This window comes from Pholcus phalangioides, unplaced genomic scaffold (genome assembly GCF_987345545.1).
Source record: "Pholcus phalangioides strain wild (caught in Gottingen) unplaced genomic scaffold, Ppha-v1.0 ptg000013l_1, whole genome shotgun sequence".
NCBI classification, from domain to species: Eukaryota; Metazoa; Arthropoda; class Arachnida; order Araneae; family Pholcidae; genus Pholcus; species Pholcus phalangioides.
In genome coordinates, this window is record NW_028301606.1 from 27651365 (window position 1) to 27665182 (window position 13818).

The window sequence follows — 13818 nt, forward strand, 5'->3', positions numbered from 1 at the left end:
CACAACACATATTTCACGCACATTTTCCAGCGTGTCCCAGATATATCTCTTCATTAAAAAAGAGCGGCAGGCTATGATCTGGTTGTGAGTAGGAAGTCTCCCCACTGCGACTACAGCGTACAGCGCCATCTGCTGACGACATTCGAAACTAATTTTGAAACTTCTGTATCAGATTTTTACGGCTTTCAAAATAAGCAATACCACTTATTTTTTTTCCTTCCAGTAATCGCAGTTTCCGAGTTACTTCCTATTAAAATCATAAAACCCTCTGTGGTACACCCTGTATGCGCTAAGTTGTTCGTTATTCAGCGCCATCCATGAGTGAAATTTGAACACTTTTTAAATTATCAAAAAGAAAACAAAAACCACAGACCGTATAAGTATTTTAGTGCAAACCGCGCCTTTTCCCGTCAATTCGTTGGATTTTTTCATCAGACGATAGGTAGTGTAATGATAGGAATCAATGAATTCTAATAACGGAGTCAACGCCTCCTAAGAACGGAAAACTACTTGATTTACATCAGAAATATCATTAAGGAAAATAGATGGGCGTATGAGGAATGTAATTATACACTAATGTAATATCCATGATGTAATTTATCTGACTGAATATTTTATTATAATTATTTTTTGTTAAAAAATTTTATTTTTTTTAAAAATTCCTTTTAAATTTTGATGTTAAAATTAGCATTTTCAAATCGAGAACTTTCGCTGAAATTGGGTGACTTGAAAACACATAAACTAATCGTAGGAAAAATAATTCAAATGAATCCATCCAAAGTGTAGCCAAAAAGTGCAAAATCCAGCCAATATATCTGATATAGTTTGATGATATGAGCTCGAGGAATGTCAGAGAAATATCGGAGAGCGATAGAATGTTGACCACTATAATTTCTTGTTGACCACTTATCTGGGAAGTCATTTATCCTCATTTTCCGGAATGCGTACGGAAAGTCGATGGAAGCACTCTCGAGCTTCCCGATGAAGTTGTAATCCACGCGGCAGGGATCACACCTGCTCCAGTACGGAGACCAATGGTCATCGTAATACCATGGTGATGTATGGATGAGATAACGAACGAACTCCTTAAAAGTTATCCGAGAATGTTCGTCGATCGTGGAGTTTCTCCTGTAAACGCGCATTATTTTGTTCCAATAGTTTTTGTAGAAAAATCTGTTCTTCTCTCGCGAGGTTTCGGCCTTACTGCGGAATGCTGATACCAATCGATCGAACGGGTGTCTGACGAAGATGGCTTTGAAGAATGGCTCGGTTGACCTGGAAGAACTCTTGACGGGGCTGATCCTTCTCAACGCGTGGTTCGCGAAATCGTGAAGTGAGGAGCTGTCGTTGATGAAGCTTTCATTGACCGATATCCCAGACACGTCCAACATGAAATGTTTGATCTCGGTTGATGCGACTTTAGGTATGAAACATAACATGAACATTCTTTCTTCGTCGATGATTATCGGACACTTTTTGGCGTTGCAATAGTGACTTTTGAATGATCGCCTTTCCGGTACAGGATGGTCTACGATTAAACTGCTCAGGTTAGCTATGAAACTGTTGTGACAAACCTGCTTGACTTGCATCACTCTCTGGTAGTATTCACTTTCACTGAGCAAGGATTCGTAGTCAGGCTGTAAAGGAACGTGAGAAGTCATGTTTTACTATGTTAATATTTTTGTTATTATATATCAGGTCGATGTATGAAAATAGTGTATTAGATTTTATATAATTATAAAATGTCGATTCATGGCAATATAAATACTAAAAATATTTAACAGCATTCATAAATGAATAGCAATTACTTTAGAATTAATCGCCTATACGAGTGTATATGTATAGGAAGTGCGGGTATCATGGAATAGTCGGGTAATATGGAATATACCGAATATCCTCCGCCTTCAGGTATGACCTCCAAGTAGAACAGTGATAAAAGACAACTCAAAATGCCCCAGTGATGCGATAGATTCAATGTCACTCGGTTGTCACCACAATCACGGCTGCTATAGGAGAATATTTGTTTTCCCACTTCCATAAATTTTCTTAGGCAAGTTTTCAAAAGTATTTATTAATTATTAGAAATGTGCTCTCTCAATAATTTGAAACTAAGCACAATGTGTGTATCAAAGCGTTTGATTTTATTATGCTGTGCTAAATTTTAGCTTGTGATAGATACTTCTCTGGTTAGTTGGAACGCTAGTTTTTCACGGATGGTGTGCCGGATGATATGGAATACTATAAATATTATCTCAGTTTGTCTAGAATATATCTTCAAAATCGAAAGCTTAGTAAGATAAAAGAGGAAATGTCTAGAAATAATGTGTGTCCAGTTTCTGTGAGCCCACCTTGACTGTTTTGGGCAGAATAGGAAGATTGCATTTGTGACTCTTGTAGACTATGACACCACCGCATCATCAACTACAAAAGCAAACAATGAAATTTTTATTTTTCACTGCCATAGACACAATAAAACTTGTTTTTTAACAATCCGAATTAATTTTATTCATTTTGAACCCCCTCCCCATTCCATATTACCCGACGAAAATGATATTTTAATGCTTTTTCGTGAAATATAATAGTTATTTTTTAAATACAGTACACGTATTAAGGCAAATACAAGAATCCAAATTTTGTAGACATGCAAGTTTCAGGTTTCTATCATGTTTCGAATTTGAATAATCGAAAAAACAAAAGTAATAGTCCATATTACCCGAACTTCTTTTATATAGGACGCCATTGCAGAAAACTTCTGCAAAAGACAAACATCATTCGAACAATGTTCCGAAATTGCTTTCTGACTTCACTTTGATTTATTTATTAATTATTTTCTGATTTCTACTTTTTTATTCACCCATTAATTTTTTGAATTAATTTTTACTATTTATTCCCTATTTTTCTGATTTCACTTCGTTTATTTATTGATTATTTTCTGATTTTAATATATTTTTAATTATTCTTTAGTTCATGATTTTATTTTCATTATTTATTCCTTATTTTAAGATTTCACGTTGTTTATATATTGATTTTTTTTTAAACAGTTTTCAATCCTATTTTGATTTTTCATTACTTTCTGATTTGATTTTGATTATTTATTCATCATTTCCTGATAACGAGAAAACTTACCTTTAAATTTTCTAATGCGAAATAATCCTGAAACAAAAATAATAATGAAACAAATTTTTGCATATTCCTGATGATAAAATTAAAGAACTCTCGTTAAAACTAATGCCGCTAATTTTGATCTCCATCTGATTATTCAATATTGTCTGAGTTCTCGGGAAAAGAAGTTCAGAGAAAGTCATTGAATTTTCTTGAACATTTAGTTTGTCGAAAAAACGAATTAGATATAAAATAAACGACTAAAGCCGTCAACTTACCAAAGTAATATTATCCCTTGATGGTTCTGTACACTCTTCAGCTTTCCAAAAGTTTGGCACAACATTTTTCGTCGGCATGAAATTGAAAGACTCTATAACGCAATAGCATAGAACAATCAAACAAACCAAGATCAAAAATCGTTCCGTCCGACTTCCTGCGCATGAAATCGACGTCATGTGTCGCGAATTAAACGTTCAGGCTTTTCTTAAGCGAATGTAGAAACACGAAAACAATAAATAAATCGGCAGAAAACGATTATACATCATCAGTTCTTTACCTTCCATCATTGAATGCTCAAACGCATTCTGACTTACTGATGTAAATTAGCTCCAGCGTGCTAAGTACTCTACAAGCAAATGAACAAAATATTGTTGTTTTTTTCCCAAATGTTTTCCAAGCACCTCACAGGCAAACTCTATTTGAACAAGTGAATTTATTCGAAGCTCGAGGTAAGTTTGAATAGCTGTTAGGATAATTATCTCCTCTCACATGAATTAAATATGAGAGGGACGTCTGCCGTAACCCAAACGTAGTCATAACTGTGACTAAAACTTGAGATTAGCTGAAGCCAAAACAACGATTAAGACATTAATAAAAATACAATAACACAGTAAAAGATATACACTAACTCAAAATAAAATTTACGTATGTTTTTACTTAGAAATTTTAATTGTTTTGCAAAAAAAAAAGATTAAAATCGGATCATTAGCTTTACAAGTTTATGAATAATGCTGTGGAACGGGCAGCAAAAGTTTGCTGTAATGGCGTATATGTATAATATGATAAATATTGTTGACTAATATTTATTAAAGATTGATATTGTAGAGTAAATTACAGATAAATATCGTAGGCTAAATTACAACAGACTTAATTATATACGTAACAATACAGCCGAAGATGATGTCGCTCGCTCTCCGCTATTTTAACATTATGTAATGGTTAAAGCTTCACAATATCAATTAGAGAGGTCGTTGTAGTCTAAGGCTTCCCTCGGATAAATGCATGCTAATCGTCATATCTTGAACCGGTAAAAAAATTATCATTGTCTATCATGATCCTTAAATCCAAACAGTACATGACGTTCTGAGCGTGGATTGGTTGAACTGATGTGATTTTCAGAACTTAATCTATGCAGGGTAGTATAGTAGTATTTTTCTAATATAAAGCTATATAAAACTAATATTTTATTTTAAAAAATCCCGTATCTCGTTTATTCATGTGGTTGCTCTTATATCTTACTCGTGTATTACGTTCGTCATACCTTGCAATTGTAATTCCTCCCTAATTTTGCTATGTCAGCAAATATAGTTCTATTTTTTATTCTTGATTATTTTTATTAACAAGCAAATAATGTATCAATTTCATTTGATATTGCAAGTGCTGTGATCACAATTCAGAAGCAGTTATATCTCATTTTTTCGCAGTAAATCACATTTATTCATGTTACTCTTCGTGCATTATCTTATTTATACATAGCTTGCAATTGTATTTCCTTTTTTTTTTGCAATGTCAGCGATGTGGTTCTTTTTCGTATTCTTGATTCTTATCGTTATTTTTCTTTATTTTTTGATGAACCAATAATGTATTAAATTCATGTGATTTTGTAATTGCTGTAATTACAATACAGAATTGGTGTGTATTTTGTCTTCATTATAACTTTTTCCTCTGACGTTCTTGAATATCTGATGCCAGTCCTACAGTGTCTGTAGTGCCGGCTGGACTTGCTTGCACCAAAGTTCGGCACGAACTCTCATCTTGTATTGATTAAATACTTCTGATTAGTGTCTCTCGATTGTGTAACATTTCATATTTTTGGAGTTTTTGGTAGCATATAATATCAACATTTTTCCCCTTTTTATTCTTTCGACTGTGTTTTGTGTTTTATCTCGATGAGCACTCATTTTGCAGAGATTTGTGAACAATCTTATACTGGCTCTTTTCATTCTCTACACATACATACACTACACAACTCACGCACATGTACAAACTTGTCTCTTCCTTTCACATACCACCCCTTGTGATCTGTAAGTCGCCAGACAGCCTGCAAAGGTCAGACAAAGAAAGAGAAATAACTGTGCAGTTTCTATTAAAAAATTTGAGCAGAAAGGAGATGGAAGAAAGAACGGAAAAAAGAGTGCAAAGTAGGTTTTTATAGATATCTCCGAGATGTGCGAGAGGCGGTGTGTAGCCGATTGTTACTTTTTTTTTTTTTTGCGTCTTTAATATATGATTGCACTCTGCCGCTATTTTCTTCCCCTGGGTGAGATAAATGCACTTGAATTTTTTCATTACTTTTAGAACGACACTTCTGAACCCACCCTTTCCTTGTGAATTAGGTTTGTTTGTCCATGTACGAGCTCTAACAAGAGGAATTCGTTGCCTTTGTAGTCTCATGCGCTAACTCGTCAAGTGAAAATAGGTGGGTTCGACTATCCGCAAAGACAGTTGTTTTCCTTCCTGGATTTATCTTCGCATCAGCCATCTATCGGAACCTTCGTATAACAATGTAGGTAAATATTATAGAATGAACCACGATGATAAACCTGACACACACCATTTATACTGAGAGAAACGCATGTAATTTTCCCATAAAAATTCTCAAATTAGTAAAAAACTTAGATACTTCGTGCACTTTGAAATAAGAAAGAATTTTTGGTTCTGAATGAGAAATTTTCTGAAGGAAATGTAGTATACAGTTCCCTCCTATACCTTATAGCCTACTGTTGCTAAGTTTCAAGCACATAATATGAATCGGTGATAGCATCTCAAAAAGAACGAATTTATTTAAATAAAATAAATAAATAATTTTACAATTTCACAAAATTTCAGATATGCTGTTAAATTTATCTAAAATACGGGGTGTCTAGTAAAAAATTTCGAGCAATGTGTCAAAAAATTAGTGACACGCATTAAAAATTGATTGCTGAAGAATGGCACAAGTACGATTGTCAGCTTTGATATAGGCAAGCATAAGAAAAACACTGATCGCAATGGACTAAATAAATGGCGCATATTATTATGGATTAAATTGTAGACTATTACGTATTATGCGCAGGATGATCGAAAAAGGGGAGGAAATATTAAGGAAATTAATTTAATAGCATATAGTTAGAGATTTTTAAGCTTCTACACTATTATTATTCTGTACTTCCACAGCTGTTTCGAGCTTCAAACAGCATCACACAATGATCGTTATAATTCGATCCTTCTGTATTAAATAAGTGGAACATCAGTCTATAAATGGCGATTGAAATCTCATCAGAATCAATTAAAGGGACCTGACTAGCAGGGACCGGCTTTGACTTCATTGGGCCCCTGGACGAAAGAGGTAAAGCGCGGGAAGATGGGGGGAAGGGCTCAACTGTGCTCGAAAAGAAGACGTTGTAATACGTCATCAATAAAGTATATGCTTGTAAACCCATCAAAAAAGGATACGCACTATTTTTAAATAATAAATGTAATGAATGAAATGACTTGCAAAGGGATCTGATTAGCAGGGACTGACTGTGACTTGATTAGGCCCCCTTGGGCAAAAGAGGTAAAGGGGCCCTGGACTGTGGCCGAAAGGAAGACGTTGTGGTACGTCATCAAATGCAATACATGCTTGCAAACCCATCAAAAAATGATATGCACTATTTTTAAATAAGAAATGTAATTAAGTTTTCCTTGAAATATCTTACAATCAATCGCACTCTCTCATAGGAGCAAAATCATTGATAACGCCATCAAAATCTAATTTTTGAGTTATCAGCTTCAATACACAATAAAGTTAAAGAGGCGAACTGACGAATTTATCCTTTTTAATAAGAAGAATGATCTTATTCCGCAACACAGTTTGATATTGGTGATGTTGTTAATGATTCGATACTGCATCAACATTTGGTGAAATGTCTCTTTTAAACCTCTAGAGTTATTTAGCATTTGTGTCGTTGTGTCACCAACCTGAACCAAGGGTGATAATTGTTACAGTTCGTCTGGAAAGAGTGTTTGCAAAATCAGATGCATAAACTTTTGCATTGCAAATATACAGAATCTTCATGAGGATTTCACGTTGATCAAGCATGCGAACTTTCTTGTCATCGTTTTAGAAATCATTTTACAGTCAAAAATATGTGAAATTCAGAAACCGAACAAAAGACTGTTACACATTGAAACATATTTTTTTCTTTCTGAGTCAATAGTGCGGTAGTTGCATTGTACATGCTGTGTGTTAAGTCTAATGCTTATTGGTATAATATTAAAATTGACATTTAATAGGCTTTACTAATAATGGGCACTTTGGAAATAATATGCTGTGATTTAGGGAAAGTGTTCACTGATATTCCAAAATTCAACCAAATTAAATTTATAAAAAGTTAAGTAAAATATTTACTATTATAAATTTTGGGGGAAGCATTAAACACGGGGCCGTGCGAAAATGCCCATGAGGAAGACTCGGAATGTATTTGTCACAGTCCTTATGAAAATAATCTTTAAATGAAATCTAACAATCTGAAAAAAAATGCGAGAATTAATCCGGTGTTAAATGTCTATATCTAACTTATAACGATTTACGGGCACAAATAAATATAAGAAAACCGCAAATAGTTTCAAGCGAATGCTGAAAGATTATGCAAATGCCGTGAAGCATATTCTTTTCATGGAGCTTTAGTCAATAAAAAAAAAAAATAGGAGATAAGATCTCGGAGCATCTTTCCCGAAACGTACGTGCGAGCTTGAATTCATCCATGAAAGTCAAAGAACGAGGTAATTCCCTAGAGTGTTGAGAAGAACAATTTTAATAATTTCAGCTATTAGCAATGCTAATCAGGCAACCACTCTGATTAAGTCGAATCTTAGACCATTCCAGAGGAAACGGAGGAAGAGGAGATAAAATAAAAAGAAGATATACACATACGAGAGAAAGCAAAAATAAAAAAGTAGCACTGAATACTAAACAGCTCTCGGAAAATTGATATCTCTTGTCGCATTAATTGCACATACGACTACTACTACTACTCACTATTTATTCGCTTGATTCCTATTTTGCATTTCGTGACTTTGGATTCGGTTTTTCGCTGTTTTCGGAAGCGAAGAAAATAACAAAACCACACACAACACACGGAGATCTATTAACGAGATTGCGGAATAGCGAGTGTTCTATGTACACAGAATGGAAATCCATTTGTCAGTTTGTAGAATTCAGAATAGCGTTTGACGAACTTATTTGTGTTGTACTTCGAGAAGTGGATTTAATTTGATGAGATATTTTCTTCGTTCTTATTTTTTGAAGAAACTCTGATTTTGACATGCATATTCATATATTTTAATATTATTATTATCAACCTTACTAATGAGAATCCCAACTGCTCGAAACTGTGTGATATCTTTTGATTGTATTCGGATAGACACATTATTTTTGTGGGCTTGAAAATTTTGTTTTTTATTAAATTTTCCAGAAATTCATTGTATTTAGTTATGATAGATCATGTTGTTACACAGTCTTTTTAATTAGAATTTTCAAATATACTTTATCAGAATACGTAGAATATCCTCTTGAATAGATTATTTTTAAATGAAAATAATTCATATACGTACTTTAAGTCATTGGACATCCTGGTTTGAAAGACCTTTCCCGGTGATTCGTTAGATTTTTGAGTCATACCAAAAGGACATATTGTGCGTATTTGTTACGTGCTTGCTAATCAACAATATATGACCGAAATTTCATACTATTCCGTAAAATTCAGTGGTATTTGTCAAGTATTAATCATATTTGGAAAGAATTGGCTCCACATTTCGTAGACTCTTACGCCAAGATGTACTCGGATAGAAAAGTCTATTGGTCTCCGCTGGAAATCGAACTCCAGTCCTCCAGCAATCAGGATCGGGTCAAGAGCGCTATAATAGACTGACAGAATTTAATTTTTCTCGTCGCTGCTCAGCCCGAAGGAGCTGCTGGTGACTTACAGACTGCCCTTGATAGCTATGAAGGGGTTATAGACAAGTTTGTGTGTGTTTGTGTATATGTGAAGTGCTTGTATGTTAATAGAAAGAAAAAAAACACAAACATACAATCCGATAAATGCTACCATCAGAATAGTAAAATGCACAAAGAGCAGCCACGCATACTTCATCAAAACGCCACTCTATGCAATAGAGTTGATCAGCAAAATCAATAGTAAGAAAAGGAATATTATGCGATAAATGCAAGTGTTATTATGGGTACAAAAATTAAATCGCTTATGTATAATTCACCAAAATGTTACATAATGCATTAATGACAAAATATTAATAATAATAAAAATAAATCTAACATGAAAAGAAGTAATAGAAAAACAAGTGTGGTAGCCGAGATTATACTAATTGGTACTATGCGAGAGAGATCAGCCATGTACATTTAACCACAACGTCTCTCTATGCGATAGAGTTGGTCAATAAATTCGATAGCAAAGGTAAAGAGCGCTATACGACTTTCCTTTCCTTATAACACACACTATGGTGTGACACGCTGAACTAGAGACTTAGCAGCTTCCCTTAATTTCAGCAAATGGTCCCAAGATGGCAGCAGTAGAGATAGAGATAAAAATTGAGAAATCTCGTTCTTCTAATTCCCTCTCTATATGCATTATATTTCTATATTTAACATATGCAATGTCACTGATGTCCTTGCTGCCCAGTGCAACCTATTCGGCATCATTGAAATTATCAATGCGAATCGCTCTCTTGTTGGTTTGATACAACACACGTCATTCCACGTGTTTCCACGCGAATTTCTTCCCTTAACCCGTGAGATATAAATTTTTCAAATCTTAACTAAATCACCGGTATATCACTAATATCTATAGTCATATTAAATTACACAGTCTGACACCAGAAAAAAATTACACAAACACACATCGCAATGAAACTTGTATCATAGACGAGCAATAAAAATTATAAAATCTTCAATTAAAATCATGCCGTGAATCAGCGCATCGTAATTTATTTAATCTCAAATTTCTCTCCAATCTCTGGAGAATAATTCATTCACACGTAAATATTCTCGATTAAAGGTAAATAACGTAAATTTTAAAACGCGACAAAATCAGATTAGTATCTTTCTCTCCACGTAACATGACATGCATGGTTTCTTTTTGCCGTCTCTAACCGAAAATTTCCACTTAAAAACACGGAGAAAGTATAGAAAAAAAAACAACGAGCAAACGTTGAATATGAAGAAAGAATTACATGGAAAAAAAAAATTAAATTTAAAAAAAACTGTATTTATAAGATTTTCTTTTCCCTCACTTTATAGAAAATTGGAATTGGATATTAAACTTGAAAAAAGAAAAACCCAATTTCCAAGAAAGAGTACTATGGAATAAGCTTAAGGAGAATAAAGGCTTGTAAAAGGAGAGAGAAAATTTCTTTTTGGAAGAAGAGAGGAAATGTTTATCGAAAATTCTGTAATCTGAATTTCTAATCTCGTCAAGAAATTGATTCGTGGTTTTAATGCATGTGATGGAATTCTCGTATCTTCTTGTTTCTTCGAGAACGTCTATTTCAAATTCTTTCATAAATTACCTGCTAAAAAATATCCCATTAGTACCAGAATGAAACACCCAATGGTAATTTAGAATATCGACAAAAATCCGTTTAGGTTTTTCTTAGCGAAACATTTACATTTGATTTAGACACAAAAAATGTATTACATTTCGAATTTCCATTATTTAAAGAACGTTCTTTCTTATACGAAACAAAAAAAAAAATGTAGAATTATTTTAAGTATTTTTTTATGCTATGATGAGGATTGATTGAAATTTTCACTACTTTTTTGTTGAATTTTACGTTAATGGTTATTTAAATGGATTTTAAAAGTATTCGGGGTAATCGTTGTATTTAATGATATTGGTTTGTTATTGAAGTTTATTTTATAGTTTAGAATTTTCGTGTGAGATATTTTGTTTTATGTTGTGAATTTTATTATTTATTTATTTTCATTTGTTTTGTCACATCATAAGAACCGTATTAATTATGCATTTGAAATATTTCCGATCTATATTGATATAAATAAGCATGACTGAAATGAATTAAACAACTATAAATTGCCGATACTCTACCGTTATAAGATCATCAAAAGATATAAATACTTATTTGTAAGACTTATTTGTTGTATAAAAGCATTAAATTTATATTGTCAAAATTGCTGCATTGAAATTTGTATTAAATCATTCTATGTTTTATGGCGTAATAAAATCCAATCGGGATACATTCATTTTGATTATTCCCGTTTTTCATGGCATATCCGCCGCAGCACTTTCATTATTGAAAACATTATGTTGGAGACTGCAGAATCTACGTTAATTCAGTTTTAGTTATCGTATAACACTCAAAAATCAACTAATTATATCTGATTTTGCTTATGCTGCATTGTTTGGTTTTATTTTTATTTTAATAAGTATATTTTAATACGTTTTTGTTTGTAAAAATTAACTAAAATTGACTCAATACCATGCAAAGATAATTTCAATAAGAAAAGTCACATTCCTCTTTGTGAAATCAAATCACATTCCTCTAGAAAGGTATACAATATATTCAATCAATACAATTTACTAACTTAATTTCTGAAACACATATGGCAGCCCAGAAAAATCAAACACAACACTAGATACGCACTGAGACTGTTAAGTACGCACACTTTATTCCAGACATAGCCGCAACGCTGGACTCGAAGAGATCTCAGCAACGGCAGAGTCCTGGTGTTCATTTATTATGAGGAGTCGAACCATCAACCTCTCACTGTCTGGGAGAGTGATCTACCATTAAGCTGCAGAGAACAGACATTTGCTAACCGGGCGAGTGCTTTACCATTCAACAACAGAGGACGGATATTTTGTAACCTTAGAACAGCTGTTGCTGAGTTAGGAGGCTGCCTACCTCGCAGTCCCGTTCAATTTAAAGAACATAGTGTTCTAAGGTCAGAACATGTCTCTCGTCTGTAGCTTAATGATACAGCACTCACCTGGAAAGTGAGAGGTTGGTGGTTCGATTCCCATGGAGTAATATGTAACTTTTCTTTCCGAAATTATCTCCGCTTTTTGTTCAGTCAATTGTTCTTCCTATAATTTGTGAAGTGTTTCACCGTTTCGTTGCTTGTGACTAGATTGAACTGAAGCTGTCAAAACCAGTCTCTCTCATCATTTCTACTTGAGGAAAAAAAAAAGTCGATTTCTTATAGTATAAATGAATTTCTTCTCCTAACTTCACCCTATTGTTGCTAAACTGCGTACACGGTAAGTAAATGAACATACAATGATCTCAAACAGATGAGTTTTAACTCGAACTTCTGAGAGAAGTGGATAATCCCGATTAAGTCTACCAAGCAATTTTTAGAAAATAGCATTTTCTGTAACAGAAGTTTTTGAAGTGACATGAGTCAATGATATCTAAGACCAATATCACAGTAATTATTGCTGCTGAAAGAAATTCCTCACAAAATTTTCTTCACAGAGACTCAATTTAACAAAAGTAATTAAGGTGAAATGAAAAAATAGTTTCTTCGCTTTTTTTTTTCTCTCTCGCTCTCTCTCTTTTAACGTAATAACATACCACCAATCGTGTAATAAGTTAACGCATTTCTTTTTAGAGACATACGGGTGTTCGAAGCTCCACGTAAAAACTTCGAAGAAAGAGGAAATCAAAACAAAGTACATTCTAGGAAGCATAATCTGAAACTGTGGTAGAAAATCGGTGTTCTTTGCCAACACTCCGGGTGGGCAGTTTGGAATTTTTCCTGTGGGTGGGAAAACATCAGAGCTACGATTATTGAATCGAATGATCGCTGAAATAGATTTCTTACCAGAATTACCTTCGCCGCTACTTTTATTTGAAAATTTAAGGTATTTTACATCAACCGTAAATTTCTGCAACGATATCAATTTCAGAAGCAATGGCAGTTTCGTGAGCCGTGGCCTTGAAAAAAATATGAACCCTTTGTTTACATGGAGTGCTGCAAACTACTCCTCTCTTCCAGTTGAAGTGGCGTTTATTGAAGGTCATAATTTCATGACCGTTAAATTCCATGTGAAAATTGTTTATTTGGATGCATTCTATTCCCCCCCCCCTCCCTCCCTCAACCACTCTGAATCAGAATTTTTATGTCATTGCTTGGTCCCTAAGCGAGCCATAAGTTGACTTATGATACATACAGTCGGCCACGCTTAATCTGATATTGTGTGCTGGAATCGTTGGTATCCAACCATGCGGGGGAACAATTCAATTGTCATTTTATCCCTTTAGCATAGTTTGTACGTTGAAAACCGATGAAGAGTCAATATTAATAAAGCTTCTCAAATAAATCAGCAATCAATGAAATGAAAAATTATATATTTATAATTACAATGATCACACAATAACTAAAATTTTACTTTTCATTAGAAAAGTTAGCGTCTTCTATTCGCTCAACAAAGAACAAAA

At 33.7% G+C, this 13818-nt stretch overlaps 1 protein-coding gene across 1 annotated transcript; it reads right to left on the reverse strand.

The window, feature by feature from the left end:
- Positions 1 to 631: 631 nt before the first annotated feature.
- LOC149078891 (carbohydrate sulfotransferase 11-like) lies at positions 632 to 3727 on the reverse strand. The gene is made up of 2 exons (XM_089241078.1): positions 3381 to 3727; positions 632 to 1637 (listed from the first exon to the last, which is right to left on the reverse strand). The coding sequence occupies exons 1-2, from the start codon at positions 3555 to 3557 to the stop codon at positions 762 to 764; spliced, it is 1053 nt and encodes a 350-aa protein (XP_089097204.1). The 5' UTR covers positions 3558 to 3727; the 3' UTR covers positions 632 to 761.
- Positions 3728 to 13818: the final 10091 nt, after the last annotated feature.

What these genes read in the sequence shown, in the direction of transcription:
- LOC149078891 (XM_089241078.1), bottom strand. Translation starts at nt 3,557, where the DNA reads ATGACGTCGATTTCATGCGCAGGAAGTCGGACGGAACGATTTTTGATC. An exon ending in CAAGGGATAATATTACTTTG is followed by an intron (nt 1,638 to 3,380) that starts GTAAGTTGACGG and finishes GTTCCTTTACAG; the next exon opens with CCTGACTACGAATCCTTGCT.